At 40.9% G+C, this 13,117-nt stretch overlaps 1 protein-coding gene across 1 annotated transcript; it reads right to left on the bottom strand.

Moving 5' to 3' along the window:
• Positions 1-33: 33 nt before the first annotated feature.
• Positions 34-1,430, bottom strand: LOC129730370 (Golgi SNAP receptor complex member 1). Its single transcript, XM_055689655.1, has 5 exons — positions 1,246-1,430; positions 870-1,153; positions 642-808; positions 446-580; positions 34-385 (listed from the first exon to the last, which is right to left on the bottom strand). Exons 1-5 carry the CDS (start codon positions 1,265-1,267, stop codon positions 283-285), a joined length of 711 nt encoding a protein of 236 aa, XP_055545630.1. The 5' UTR covers positions 1,268-1,430; the 3' UTR covers positions 34-282.
• Between the last annotated feature and the right edge of the window lie 11,687 nt (positions 1,431-13,117).

The raw sequence follows: 13,117 nt of genomic DNA on the forward strand, positions 1-13,117 counted from the left end.
ATATCACAACCCTCGTTTACTATTTGATATCAGTTTCGGGTGCTATCACATAATATTGATGATTCCAACTGAATCTTTTTTATTTTGTAATTCCTACTTTATCATTTCCAGACACTTTCCATGTCCGATAGCTACTCTATAAGATAGTATTAGTTAAAAAACATCTCAACGAAAGTTGTGACGACGCATTAAACTGAAGGATCGTAAAAAACAGTGCTATATAAAACAATAGACAAATATTTACGGCCAACTGCCGACACGAAAACCGGCGCTTATGATCCGTCAGTGGAACGCGTAGAGCAGCAGTAGAATCGTACACACCGCAATCACACCTCCCAGAATTAGAGAATCCCGCCGCTTGCGAATGTTGATTCGCTGAACCAAGCTGAAGTAAAAAGATAATTTTTTTTTTTTTTGGTTTTGTTCCAATATATCGTCCCCTTACCTCGAAATGATTGGAAATCGATGCGATATGTCGTGCATTCTGGTCTGGAAGCGCTTCATATGCTGCCGTTGCGATGTCAAATGCTCCTTTGTTTCCATCGCGATACTAATTTGATCGTTAACCATGGAACTCGAACTGAAAATAAAACAAAACGCTTAACACGGAACAAGAAAACACTTCCGCTACGCGGACCTACTTGTGCAGATGTGTGTTCTCCTTCAGATACATATCCCTCCGGCTCAGACCGGAGGTAGAAGGCGAGCTGACCGAAGACGATCCCAGTCCGGAACCGCGCAGCAGCTCTTCCCGTTCCAGTCGAGTAGTATGATTGGCTTGTATTTTTAGAAACTCTTGCCGATAGCCCTGGAATACAAAAATCAATTCAAACTCAACCATCTTCGACGATAGAACGAACAAATCTTACGTGTAAAATTTCCCGATGCCGCTGCAGGACATGCATGACAGCGGCCCCGCTGCCAGGAATTTCGGCCATCTTCTCATTGATGCCGGACAGCTTATCCAGCATTTGTTCGATTTCTAGCGAAAGTGACTCGAAAACATGATCGCCCAGCAGCGGAGCCGTATCGGCTGCCGCTCCGCTTCCCACCGGCGAAGAGCTGAGTGGGCTACTGCCTGCTCCAACCTTGTTGAACGCAATCAGCTTTAAATCGATGTCATTCTCCAGATGCCGAGCTTGCTTTCGGAGGCCTGTAATGTTGAAGATCGGGTAATTGTTTCGAGAGTTCAACTATCGCAACGATGTAAACATTGAACTTTGATCCAAAAAAAAAACTACTCACTGTCCCAATCGGAAGCAACCATTCTTTTTTGAGTTGAACACTACAGAAAGATGTTTCTACCAAAAAACAGTATATTTGTAGCAAATCACACTTGTCCACATAAATTACATTACAAAACTTTTTCAACTGTAACAAAAAACACCGCGACGAAGGAATGAAGAATCTGCAATCGTGTATCAAGCTGTCAAAATCCAGAGGGTGTTTACAGGGTGCTCACCCAGAAATTTCACTAAAGCGCGGTATGGGCCCATTTAAATATTACGTAACGCATAAAATGCCATTTTCATGAGCCCCCAACCCCTTTGTAACAATTCGTAACATTTGTAAATACTACCCCCACCCTATACCGTAACGTGTAACTAAGGAATTTACAAAAAAAAAACAAAATCCTGAATATCGTTTTTCTGTATATTGATTTTCACAGGAAAAAAAATAAGAGCATCTACTCATCTTCACGGACATTCTCCCATGCACACTCAAAATGATGGCTCATGTTAACAACTGGGATTCCAACAGCTGCATCAGTTTCATTTTCATTCTGGAACAAATGGTTATCAAGGTCAAGAATATCTTCTTGCAGCCATTCTACTTCCCAATCTTCATCGCTATCGAAGTTGACTATAAGAGCTCATTCTCACGTTTGGCAAACACCTTTCGTGGTTTCCTTTTGGGTGTCCGATATTGTTTTCCATGAACATGTTTACAATGACTATTTAGTAATGTTGAAGATGCAAAATAAATATCACAATGCGAGCAAATACGTTTTTTCTAAATTGTTCAATGTACTCGGGCAAAACGTATCGTATGCTAGTTTGTTGCTCTCAAACAATGCTAGGCTCTGAAAAAGTGAAGCAAACTTCAAATTATATTCAGTATTTCCAGCACTTGCAGATCTGTCTTCTGTAATATCGATGCTAGGTTTGTAACAAAGGGGAATGGGTGGTGGTAAAAATCTGTGCGGAAAGTATGTTCCATACTTGCTCCGAAATGCGTTGCAACAGGCCTTGTCAAAACATTTGAAAATTTGCAGGCAATACTGTGTAGTCCGTACATGTTTCGCTTTCCACGATTCATCCATCTGAATCATATCAGATTTCTGAATCTCAGATCGTTCCGGTAAAATATATTCTGCTGACACATCAAATGCGTCAATATTTACATTGCTCCACACTTCAGCAAGAGTCTCGCCAGCTTTTTGAAAGTTTCGTTTCTCCAGTTCCATGTCAATAGTTTTGCCTTGTGAATCCAGATGAGAGCCGTGAGCGTTGTGGAAAAGAATCAGTCCTGATAGTTCACGACTAAGTGGTGCCATTCGTCTTTCTACGGGATTGAACGCAGACCTTCCAAGTGCGTTGGTAGCTACGAAGTAAGCATCCAAGTCATTTGAGCAGAAATGATGTATAGCAACTTCAATAGATTTCGCAAACCGAGGGTTCTCGTCCGGTCCTCCATCAACTGTCACTTTAACAACAGGTTTCATCATTCCGTCTGAAGTTTTCAAAGTCGAATCAAACGTGTGCAGGGTAGATAATTTTCCAAAATCCCATGCGTGAGCATAAGCAGTCGATTTGGCATGTTTAGCTGATCGTATGGCTATGTGTGTGGGTCCTGAAGCAGATACAAAGCTGGGGTCACCAAATCCGTTTTCTCGAATTTGAAGAGCTGCAAATTAAAAAAAAACATTGCAGTAAGATCTCCAATGAACGTGTCGATATGAAACAAGAGATAATTAATTCACATGAAAAGTTCAATATGTTTTTATATTAACGTACAATAATCCCAAAATTGTTCAATCACTACAATTCACGAATCACTCGTTCCGATTCACACGCTAATTGACTGATTCATAAATCATTATCAGCTGATTCAAAATTGGATTACTGTAAATATGAATTTATAACACTTACAAGCATACACCGACGGAATAAGTTTATGCTTTTCAGCAACAACCCAGTCATGGTCCGGAAGTCGCACTCTGTACTCCATGTGCATCAATATTGGTATTTGATGTGTAGCCGCAGTTATACCCAAGGGAACTCGAACTTTATCGTCTTGGCTGAGCCTGGCCGCCTCATGTGGTCCAAGAAAGCTCCCGATTTCATCTAAACGTTTAATAGTTGATGCACAAAATCGTGTGTCTTGGTGGAACTTATGATGATCATTCTTGGCCCGGATCAGCCGGACTGGCACGGTTTTGATATGACGTTTTGCGTCTTTCGAATCACATCGTTTTGGCATTAGTCGGTAATAAACATACGTCCTGGACATCGTACAATTAAGTTCCCTAAATAAGATAGAATTTGTACTAATTAATAACTTTTTGATGTCAGCCTTATCGTAATCATACTTTAAAGATTCAACCAATTCGTCTAACGTTTTCACTGTTCGGAGCTGTTCATATCGTCGCTTTTCTTGTGCCGAAGAGCCATATTGAGCGATATCAATGATTGCACTCATTATATCAGCTACATCCTCGTGGCCTCCCACGACTACTGTGGTAGTTTAGTTTAAGAGATTTTTCTTTGGAGGATTCAATTAAGTCGAGTTTTTTCCGTTTCTGAGTCTGAAGGAAAGTTTGCTGCCACAGTTGACCATCAATAAGCTTCTTCAACCGGAATTCAAGTTCTGCTTTATCCTTTTTTAAATTTTTCAGTTGTGTGACTTGTAGTAATCATTCCCTTTTCTTGTCGCAGAAATAAGTTGGCGATATCCGCGTCAACGATGCTCAGTTGGTTTCTTAGAGAATCTTGTTTCGGACTGGCACAGATTGGTGAAGGTGAATCGGGAACAACTTTTACTGGCATCTCGGTTGGCAACAGATGGGTAACTGTTTTCGTTTTATCGTTTTCGCTGGAAATCGAACTGGTTGTTGGCTCCTGTGTTTTCAAGTCGGTTTGCGGAGACTGGGTCAAGAATCGCATATTTTTATTCCTTGATTCGGCCACTAAATCGGATAGCTCTTGCTTCTTGCGTGTGTAAAGATCTATGAAGTTGACTTTTTTCCGGATTTTTCTCCAATGTTCGGCGCATTGCATTTGCAAATCCTTTTTCGATTTTGTAGGATATGCAGAGCAAAACAAGTCATACACACGTTGATATAATTCTTCTTTGTTCATCTGTAATTGGTTTAAAGAAATTAATGCTTGAATAATACAGTATAAGTAGTATTGATCACTAACTTTCAATCGGGGTATTCGAGTAATAAACGAATATAAATCATACGGCTGAATAAAAAATTAACCTCTTCCACCACCGCGGTTTACAACTCAAATGAAAAAACAAAACTATTAGAATCAAGGCAACCCATGTTTGATATTTAGTTGTACCACAGTTAGCGAAAATAAAATATCTTCACTTTGTTTTTAACCTTCAAACGAAACACACGTATTTTTTAATAAACTCTGGCTATCAGGTTATGGGCCCAGAGTAGTTTCGTTAAAAAAAATGCAGTCAAATACTGAAAGGACTGGTTCCGGAGATACGGCGATTTCAACAGGAACTCAAGCTCGCGTAGGCATGCAAAATCAATTGGCAATCGAGCGTTTGATTAGACGCGAAAACTGGAGAACTTGGAAGTTTGCAGTGAAAACTTATTTAGAAGTTGAAGACCTCTGGGACGTGGTGCAGCCAACCCCGAATGCCAACGGAAGTTTTCCTGTAGTGGATGCGAGAAAGGATAGAATTGTGCGAGGTAAAATTATTTTACTGATCGATCCGGTGAATTATATCAACGTCGAGGAAGTGAAAACGGCGCGTGAAGTTTGGGAAAAGCTGACCAACACCTTCGAGGACACAGGATTGACCCGCCAGTGGGCACTTTTGCACAAGCTCATTATGACAAATTTGAATAGCTGCGGTTCAATGGAGGCATACGTGAATCGGATGATTTCAACAGCACATCAATTAATTGGAATTGGGTTCCCGCTAAACGATAAGTGGATTGGCATGTTGCTGCTGGCTGGACTACCCCAGGAATATCGCCCGATGGTAATGGGCCTGGAAAATTCTGGAATCGAAATAACAGGTGACATTATCAAGACCAAGTTGCTCCAGGAGACGGATTTATCGGTGGTAACTATGGGATCAGCGTTTATTTCGGCGAAGAAAAAAACGAATGGTTTTCATAGCAACACGAACAATAGTCATAGTAATACAAACTACAGTTTTAACAACGCAAACATTGGCCATGGCAATGCATACACAAACTCGAAAGGTAAAGGACCAAAATGCAGACGATGTGAGAAATTTGGTCATATTGCGAGAAATTGTCAAGCAAAAGAACCAGCAAAACGCAGCGGTCCAGACAGAAAAAGGGATGCTTTCTGCACCGTGCTGTCAGTACGAGATTCAGACACGGACGACAGTTGGTATTTTGATTCAGGTTCTGCCAAGCATCTTACCAACAACAAGCAATCGTTGGAGAACTTGCGTGAAGCGGATGGTAGTATCTACGCGGCAAACAAGGGTGTAATGAAAATTGTTGCGGAAGGGTCTACCAAGCTTAAGCCCACTTGTAATTCAGAAACGATAGAAGTTCGAAATGTAGAACTAATTCCTGAGTTAGCAGTGAATCTACTGTCAGTAGGTAAGATTGTTGACCAAGGCCACACAGTTGTTTTCAAAAAGTCTGGGTGCGAAGTGGTAAATCCCAGCGGTAAAAATATTGCTACTGGATGTCGAACAAACGAATTATATAGGCTAGAGCATGAGCATGAGCATGAGCATGATTGACCGCCCGCGGTTGCTACTCCGTTATTGCCAGATCAGCAGTAATTACACAGAGAACCAATAGATGATGCTTGGGACCAACATGCATCCTCAATGTGTAAAAACTGGTGATCTTAATCTGTATATTAGGCAATACCAGCGCCGGCCGCATCCGAATGCAGGTCAAAGAAGGAGTTTGTATAGGAAAATGTTGACGTGATCCTCGCTTTATGGAAGCCGAGAACACCTCTGCACTTCCACGAGAAATCACTGGGATGTTGGAGAAAGGGCAAGGTATACAGCAGGGTTCGTTTTGGTAAACGATGCGCTGATTTCGAGCGTCGGGTTCTTTACAACAAGTGTAGCGCCAACAAGTTCATTACATCCGCCACGATATTCATAATGCGATTCGAACTTATTCAGTTTGAAAATGTAACACCGCAACAATAAATCGTACGCAAGGATACTGGATCTTTGGCCGAATCGAGACAACTTCAAATGATCGGATAGCTCCTCGTAAGGTGATCCTCTTTATACCGAAAGCTATTGCGCGTTGTTGATCTATCTGAGATAAAACGGCCTCATGAAAGGAATAAACGCGGAGTCTCTAGAGGTTCGGTCAACCGTATATTTTCTATCTAACAGATCGACAAACGACGTCTCTCGTATTCACTTCGTCTGGTCTAAAAAAACGATCCCGCGAAAAACACACCTGAAACACGGAATATAACAATGATGCGCGCTTATTACGGAAACGAACCATGAGTATCTTTCTTGCCAAACACCGCGATCCTCTGCGTACAACGCGCGCGAAGTAGCCTTTACCACTTGTAGCAACCAGCTATTTGTCAATCCCGAGTACACGTTGGCCAACGCGATTCTTTGAAAGGTATACATCGCGTTTTCGTTAGTCACGATATTTATCGACCGAACGAAATCTGCGGTGAGACATGAAGAAGCATCTGGGTATACCCCACGAAATCACTTCATTTCAAAAACGTTCATATGAGCAAAACTCTCCCGAACCGGAAACGCGGTTTACACCGAAGCATTACGCACGACCGCTATTTTCCCTTCTACCGACGCAGACGCTCGGGGACACGACATTTCGATGCGAATTTTACCTATTAAATAGAAAAATTGGCAAAGTTTCATGCATACAAAGCCTTAATAATTTAAAAACGCAGTTATCCATATTGGCCAATATATAGTCTTAAGTTCATTAACAAAATGCCGAACTAGTCATAATTGTAACATAGTATATAAAACATCTGCCCAAAAGCTAGAAAAATCGAAAAAGTGAAGCATAAGGTTTTGGCTATCATCACTGCACCATAGTCCGACAATGACATTGGTGAATAGTGTGCAGTTTATAGAAAACCCTGCTTTTTAAATTGCAGTTCCAGGTCTATTTTCGTACAAGAATAAATATCTTTCGTGATCTTTCCCATATTTTCTATTACATTATAGAAAAGTTATTGGTACCCATCTTTAACATCGACAACCGCCTCCCATCGATAACATCGCTAAATTTCTAGTGTCAACGACAACCATCGATATTTCGCAGGTGGCACAAAGCATGTGAACCACCTCCTGCACCTGAAAATCATCATATAGGAAAATTATCAACTGCTTCACAACAGTCAAACAGACTTAAGAAAAACTTAGAGGTAAACAAAAACTATCCCTGCTCCCGTGACCCCGCATTGTTACCAAAGCCAGATAGGTCCTATTGAAAACGTCAAAAGCCATCGGTAATTTCTCGATAATATCGATAAAAAACTCGGAAACAACCGATGCCATCGTCAACGACTCTGCTCGCACGCTGCTTTATTTTAACTCTAATTTGATTAGGATCTACTCAGTTTGGTATTCTTATGCAAAATGTCAAAAAGTGAATTATCGGGTACTGGATAATTGAGTAACATTTACCCAAATTTTCATAATTACCATGTTTACTCAGTTTTGAGTTATTATCCATGATGTTTACTCACCCCTGAGTATATGTATATGTCAAAAGTTTTCAACAGCGATATTATCTGTTTCCGAAGAACAATTGGTGTCGCTTTTTATTCGTTTGCTAGCAGTAAGTATTTGATCTTTCATCAAATCAATAATTTCCTAATCAATTACATTACAAACAACATGTAACAATATTCCATAACAATTTCAGCCCAACATCATTATTGCAGAGGATTTGAAAACATAAAAAACATCTCTTCAAAATGAATAACCGCATGTTGTGTGTCCTGCGATGCCGTTTTAAGTCGGGCTTTTATTCATGATAATGAACGGAAACATTTGTATCGATGTACAGTGCCCAATACATGCAATCGATACAATTTAAATCCTTCGCAGTGTTTGGTGACGGATGATGACGGATTTTCTGGTGTGCGTACTGTACAAAAACATGAGCCACAGTTCACGGGCAACTGTGAACCGGTTGGTTGCCGCATTATATAAAGACACGTGAATGATTTAAAACTTTTATAATGTTTCGATGAAAAATAAATCTTTGATTTTGATTGTTCTGAATTTATTTTAATTATTGAGTCAGATTTACAAAAACCAGAAATCATCAAATTTCCAAATTTAGGCAAACTGGGTAACTTGTACTCATTTTCGTTAATTGCTGGTTTGCATAAACAGAGTAGATTCTAATCAGTTTTCGACGTATGACGCCCTTACTCAGAAGTGAGTAACCGTAAAAGTACTCAAATTAGGGTACCTCCACTTTTTTCAAAAATGGGTCATATCTAACTCACTTTAGAGTAACAAATAATGAGCGTGCGATATTTCCCATCACCAGAGATGCCAGATATACAGACAAATCTGTATTATACAGACTTTCTGTGTTGCGATACAGACACGCATAAGCCTACAGATTTTATACAGACATTTAGTATAATACAGATATTACACAGATATCTGATATTCTACATAATGGTTTTACCAGTATACACAAAAAAACGAACACAAAAACCAAAAGTCACTGTAGCCGTTGCTGGAAAAAGTGAACTAGGAACTGAACACTTTGCTGAACATATTAAACTTGCGTTTTTGAGAGTGAAATCATGACAACGGGAATCGAGTCAGGCTATCGGGGTTTTTATCGGCCCCGTGGGCACTAATCAGCCTGTTTCGCCCCCAGTAACAAACAGCTGATTGTCTCGATCGATTGCCATGCAGGTGATATTGGTGAAAAGACCGTTTGTTCTATTCGGAGCAATATCCAACGTTGAAGAATTGCCTAAAATGTCCCAAACCTTGAAGGTACTATTTTTATAACCGCGAGACTTCTGCCATCATGTATCAGTTTAGCTACATTACGACGAACGACGATTTTTATCACGGGAAAGACTCTTACTTCTATGTGTTACTTAGATTTAAAAGATAAATTAGTTATCGATTAATCGACCAACTATGATAGACTCGAAAAAGAACAATCAAAACAAGCAATAAAACAAAACAATCCGACAGGTCGACAAATAATTAGGTATCAATGTATCGGTAATTTTTTTTCGCAGCGGTATACAGACTTATACAGACATTTTTATGGATTATACAGACTTGCCAAAAAAAAGTCTGGCATCTCTGCCCATCACTATCTGAAACAATCTTAGAACGAAACGCGATGCTCACTATATGAACGTAGCCCATTGTCAGTGCGAACGAGCCACTAGCCAAATGCACGAAAACAAGAGTTCAATAAACTCGTTTCCACATCAACCACTTCATTCGCGCCAACACTTATACCACCGCCGAGTAACCATCGCACAGGCTTCATCACATGTACACACAAGCAAATAAATCTTGCCTCTCTACACTCCACCGTTATAAATGCACTAAAAACTGCCCTTTTTCCACACAAAACAATGTTGATAACAATGTATTATCTAATGTGGTACTTATCTGAGCATTCCAAGCAGTCCATTATGATTGCTTTCCTTGCCCGCATTATGATAACATCGACGTGCCCCGGTCTCCAAAAGCTATCGTTCATAACGCAGTGCTAACCAGCGCGATGCTTGCACTCACACCAACACAACACTGCTGGCTTTTCATTTTTGAAGCATAAATGAAATCTATCACTTTCATACTAAGGACACTGAAACTTTACTTTTTTCATGTAGAAAAATCACTGAAGAACACTTATTTTTACTTTTCAGCAAATTTGTCAACAGAAATCACTTGCAAAACAATAACTTGTAGGAGCAGCTCCAGTGCACGTATAAATAATGTAGCCGTGCTGCCAGTCCTCTACAAAACCGTAACTTAAGTTCCAAACGAATTATATAGGCTAGAGCAGAAAAACTCTATGACGCTTGCGTGTTCAACTCGAGCAACAGCAAAGTTGTGGCATGGACGGATGGGACATCTCAGTTCCGGATCTTTAGTTAAACTTGGAAAAGGATTAGCTGTTGGTATCAACTACGACGCAGTGGATTGTGGAAGCTGCAAAATTTGCGCCATTGGAAAGCAAACGAGATTACCGCTTAACCATGTTGGATCACGGGCGAATGATGAACTGGAACTCGTTCACTCGGACATTTGTGGGCCAATTGAAGAAACTTTATTGGGAGGTGCTCGTTACTATCTGTCATTTACAGACGATGAAACTCGTAAAATTTTCGTCTATTTTTTGCGAAGCAAGGCACAAGAGGAAGTACTGCAGAAATTCAAAGATTTTCGTAACATGGTCGAAAGACAGAGTGGTAAACAGTTGAAGGTGCTCAGAACGGATAATGGCTGGGAGTTCAAAAATAAGAGCTTTGAGAATTGTTTAAAACAATTAGGCATCCGGCATCAGACTTCAACGGAATACACTCCCGAACAGAATGGACTCGCTGAACGTGTCAATCGGACCGTGGTGGAACGAGCAAGGTGCATGCTATACGAAGCAAAGCTGCCGAAAACATTTTGGGCAGAAGCTGTAGCAACAGCAGTTAACCTCATTATTAGATCACCAACTAAAGGTATCGACACAACACCAGAAGAAGCTTGAACAAACCGGAAACCGAATCTGTCCCACGTTCGAATTTTTGACTGTAATGGCGCATATTCCAAAGCAGAAACGTCAAAAATGGGACCAAAAGGCTGAAAAGTGCGTGTTAACTGGTTATGACGACGAAACAAAAGCATACCGCTTGTATAACTTGAAAACAAGAACATTCTTCAGAAGCCGTGATGTAACTTTTATCGACGAGGGAATCGATGAGCGTGAAATGATAACAGTACTTAGACCAAAGGGTACAGAGCGAAACTATGTTCAGCTGGATTTCACAATGCCAGATGATGAAGTTAATCCCGAAACACCAGAAAATGATGATAATGACGAGAGAGAAAATGAAATTATTTCAAGTGATGAATCATTCGAGGATGCTGCTGACACTGTAACAGACCCTGCGCTCCCACCACAACAAATTTCAAAACCGCCTAAATCACAGGCGTTGAGGCAAAGTGGTAGGGAGCGCTTTCTTGCAGGCAAGTATAAAGATTATAAATTGGAGACCAAAGGATTGCCGTCTTTAAAATTTACAGATAATCAAAAAACGATCTCGTCTGTACAAATAACCGAGGAATCCGCTGCGCCCTCATCGTTTTCAAATCAAAGACCTACTAGCAATTTGTTGCAAGAAGGGTTGATGCTCTGCGATGGAGGGCGCCTGCCCCAAGGCAAGTATTTAAATAATGTTGTTGGAAGTACCGAGTCTGGTGTCCGTTTTCAACAGTCAATTTTGGAAGATCCTGCCACGCATCAAGAAGCACTGTCCCGTGATGATGCGGAACGCTGGAAGCAAGCAATGAAGGAGGAGTACGAGGCCCTTATATCAAAGGACACGTGGACAATTGCTGATCTACCAAAAGGACGCAAAGCAATTAAATGTGAATGGGTGTACCGCACAAAGCTAGATGGTAGCGGCAATATTGATCGGTATAAAGCAAGATTGGTGATAAAAGGATACTCGCAGAGAAAGGGGGTGGATTATGAAGACACCTACGCCCCAGTTGTCCGTCACAGTTCTTTGCGGTATCTCTTTTCATTAGCAGCACGATGGAATCTACAGATCGATCAAATGGATGCTATCACTGCTTTTCTCCAGGGTAATCTTTCGGAAGAAATTTACATGGAGCAACCCCCTTGTTTTATAGATGCACAAAATCAAACCAAGGTCCTCCGTCTGAAAAAGGCGCTTTATGGTTTAAAGCAATCTATTCGAGTCTGGAATACAAAGTTGAACACTGCGCTTCGAAAATTTGGCCTCGAGTGCACCGTGTATGACCCCTGTATATACTACAAGATTAGAGAAGATAAAGTACTGTTCGTAGCGGTATACGTGGACGATGTTATCATTTTTACAAACTGCAAGTCCTGGAAAAATTAAATGAAGGCTAAGTTGAATCAGGAGTTCAAAATGAAGGACATGGGCTCGATTAAACACGCTCTGGGAATTCAAATTATGAAAACTGATGATATGATTACTCTGGACCAGGAAACGTACGTTAAATCGGTATTAAGCAGATTCAATATGATGGATTGTAAGCCAGTGAACACGCCAATGAACGTAAGCGAAAAGTTAACGCAGGCAATGTGTCCGTCAACTGCGGAAGAAACCGAAGCTATGAAGGGCATACCGTATCGAGAAGCTGTAGGATGTCTTATGTACTTGGCCCAAAGTACACGTCCAGATACATGTTACGCTGTAAACATTTTGAGCCGTTTCAATTCCAATCCTGGTGAAAGGCACTGGAACGCAGTGAAACATTTATTGCGCTATTTGAAAGGCACATCGCAGCATTGTTTAACGTATCGTCGAAATGGAAACCCGACTATACAAGGGTTTGCTGATGCGGATTGGGCATCTAACGATGAGGACCGGAAATCAACTACTGGCTACGTATTTACAGCTCAAGGAGGAGCAATTTCATGGAGCAGCAAGCGACAGCAGACCGTTGCTCTCTCAACTTGCGAAGCCGAATATATGGCAATGTCGGCTGCAGTGCAGGAGGCGTTTTGGTGGAAGCGACTGCAGGGTTTATTTGAAAAAGAAAAACGGATCATGATTCACTGTGACAATCAAAGTGCTATAGCCATAGCTAAGAACGGAGGATATCACCCTAGGACAAAACACATAGACATACGCCACCACTTCATCCATGATGC

The sequence above is a fragment of the Wyeomyia smithii genome, chromosome 3, assembly GCF_029784165.1.
Source record: "Wyeomyia smithii strain HCP4-BCI-WySm-NY-G18 chromosome 3, ASM2978416v1, whole genome shotgun sequence".
NCBI classification, from domain to species: domain Eukaryota; kingdom Metazoa; phylum Arthropoda; class Insecta; order Diptera; family Culicidae; genus Wyeomyia; species Wyeomyia smithii.